The sequence below is a fragment of the Nanorana parkeri genome, unplaced genomic scaffold, assembly GCF_000935625.1.
Source record: "Nanorana parkeri isolate BGI_ZX_2015 unplaced genomic scaffold, ASM93562v1 scaffold1748, whole genome shotgun sequence".
NCBI classification, from domain to species: domain Eukaryota; kingdom Metazoa; phylum Chordata; class Amphibia; order Anura; family Dicroglossidae; genus Nanorana; species Nanorana parkeri.
In genome coordinates this window covers 126,069-128,701 of record NW_017308016.1, presented here as the reverse complement: position 1 = coordinate 128,701, position 2,633 = coordinate 126,069, and the positions used below count along the sequence as shown (strand labels likewise).

General features: G+C 44.6%; 1 protein-coding gene across 1 annotated transcript in view; it reads left to right on the top strand.

The window, feature by feature from the left end:
* The window catches only part of RHOT2 (ras homolog family member T2), a 26,105-nt gene that overhangs the window by 4,519 nt on the left and 18,953 nt on the right, over positions 1 to 2,633 (top strand). Inside the window, exons 5-7 of the mRNA XM_018571391.1 lie at positions 177 to 230; positions 2,264 to 2,316; positions 2,407 to 2,515. Of these exons, the coding sequence (XP_018426893.1) occupies positions 177 to 230; positions 2,264 to 2,316; positions 2,407 to 2,515 (216 nt within the window). The remainder of the gene's footprint in view (positions 1 to 176; positions 231 to 2,263; positions 2,317 to 2,406; positions 2,516 to 2,633) is intronic.

Genomic DNA, 2,633 nt, shown 5'->3' with positions numbered 1-2,633 from the left:
GCTTTTATTTCTCCTTTTATTCTTTCTCTCTCGCTTTACTTCTCTTTTATTCTCTCTCTCTTACGTTCTCTCTCTCTCGCTCTCTTTTTTCTGTAAGTACACATACCTTTTTAATACGTTTTTCTTCTAACTTACTATGTCATTATTCTGAAGTTCTTTCTTCTTTCTCTCTGTAGGCGAACGTTGTCTGCGTTGTTTATGATGTCACAGATTTAGATACTATTGAGAAGGTAAGCACTACTTTTCAAAAACAAAAATTAAAACTGTAATTTCAATAATTGCAGCAAGTGTGACAGTAGAGATCATTGAGCCATTCATACCAGTTACTTCCCCCAAATGAGCTAATACCCTCATGTTCTCAGCACCCAAAACTCTATGGCCAACTTAGTCAGAATCCAGCTAACCTTCCAGTATTATTTTGGGTTGTCGGAGGATGCCTCGTGTGCAGCTGGAACTCTTGCCCTCCCGCCGCCATCCCTATGTATGCATTACTTTGTAGGGCACCAAGAGAGAGTACCAAAGCTATGACTTTTTGATCATGTTTGGGGTTCAGGAAATCCCAAGTTTGTGGTTCTTCCTGTTTGTACTACTAAATACATCTAACATCCCTTTAAAGGGAACCTGTACTTTGTAATAGGCAATTCACTTCATAGCAGTCACAATAAGCATGCTGTAACAACCTGCAACCCTGACCACTATAAAATACCTTCTCTTCCTATGGATGGGGCACACATGACTCTCCCCTGCCTCCCTAGAGCAGACCACTCTGAGCACCCAATCTTTGGGCCCGGGGGCTGACATGTGAGGGTAGGTGGGGAGTTATTTTTTGGATGATTTCACACTGCAGATATACAGCTATGAAGCTCAAGGCACACAAGTGTCTGGGTATCCTCACGTGTCAGGAGGAACTCTAGAAGAAGGTACATTTTCAGGGTACTTTTTAGTCACAATTAACACTTCTAAATGCTCCCTATTAGGGCTGCAACAACTAATCGACATAATCGATTATTGAAAAAGTTGTCAACTTTTTCAATAATCGATTAATCGGCTTCCGATCAGTTGGCCCTGTTCACAGCTCCACACGCTGTGCGCCGCACCTCCTCCCCACCTCACGCTCGCCGCTGCCAGACCCGCTCGCATCCACGCTCCACGCGCCGCACCTCCTTTAGTAGTCCCATCACTGGAGCCATTTTTTAAAATTTATTTTATTGTTTATCCGATTAATCGAATTTAATAATCGGCTAACTAATCGATTTTGAAAATAATCGTTAGCTGCAGCTCTACTCCCTATAACATAGCATATCTCCCCTTTCTGAGTTCAGGTGCACAAGGAGATAAGAGATAAATCATACACTAGTAACCAGTTTATCATCTTTATGTCCTTTACTCAGTCCACCTCTAGGTTCCTTCCTAAAGCAGTAAAAGTCGGATTGATTTTTTTTCTTTAGAATGAACGAACATTGAGGCATTTAGCAATTTAAACTAGGGATGTACCTATGCTAGTATCGATGCCCATACCGAGTATCTGGGCGAATTCTTGTACTCGCCCCAAATGCTCCAATACCTTTCCTGATACCGGAACTTCCAGTCAGAGGAAGATTTTCTCTGACCGGCAGTGCCGTAGGGGAACATGGAGCCAGCTCCCCGGGCAATCGGAAGCCAGGTGGCGAGTAACAACCTGTCTCCCGGCTTCCTGGCCAATCAGCATCGAGCCGGCCGAACAGCCGGCTCGATGCTGATTGGCTGAGAAGCCGGCTTCACAGCCAGTCAGCATGGAGCCATCTTCCCGGCCAATCAGGAAGACGGGAGGAGGGTCATTATTTGCAGCCGGCTTTCTGATTGGCTGGGAAGCCAGCTCGATGCTGATTGGTTGGGAAGCCAGTTTCCCGGCCAATCACAGTAGAGCTGGCCAAACAACATGAGCAATCAGAAAGCCGGGTGGCATGCCATTACCCGCCGCCCGGCTTCCCGATTGCCTGGGAAGCCGGCTCAGTGCCAGCCGAAGCACCGGTATCGGCGAGTACGGAAAGCAAAATACCGGTACTCGATACTGAAAAACCAGTATCGGTGCATCCCTAATTTAAACCCTTACAATTAAACCACAAAAAAAATATTGCTTGGCTTGAATTGCCTGCCCACTCCCTTTCAAGAATAATGTACACAGTAAAAGTTTCTGGTTCAGTAATAACATCATAAGTTGTAAATGGTAAAATTTACACGTAAGGCACCTAATGGATTTTTTTAAGGAAGATTTCTTTTCTAGATCTCCACCAAGTGGATTCCTCTGGTCAATGGCAACGCAGATCGCAATTCCAGGTAAAATGCCTATTGTAACACTCTCCCTACTCCGAATAATTCCGTTCTTTCTAAAACCAGATAGATTTGTGTATTTTGTCTTCCATCCAGACTTCCCATAATCCTCGTGGGGAACAAATCAGACCTGCAATGTGGCAGCTCCATGGAGTCCATTCTGCCCATCATGAACCAGTTCTCGGAGATTGAGACATGTGTAGAGGTGAGGATCTGGATCGTGACATATGTGGTGTGGTTCTGAGTGTCGTAGTTTGAGTGTGACGATGCCTTTTTTTTTTTTTTTTTTTTTCTCCCGTTTTCTCCTAGAAACCGCAAACACA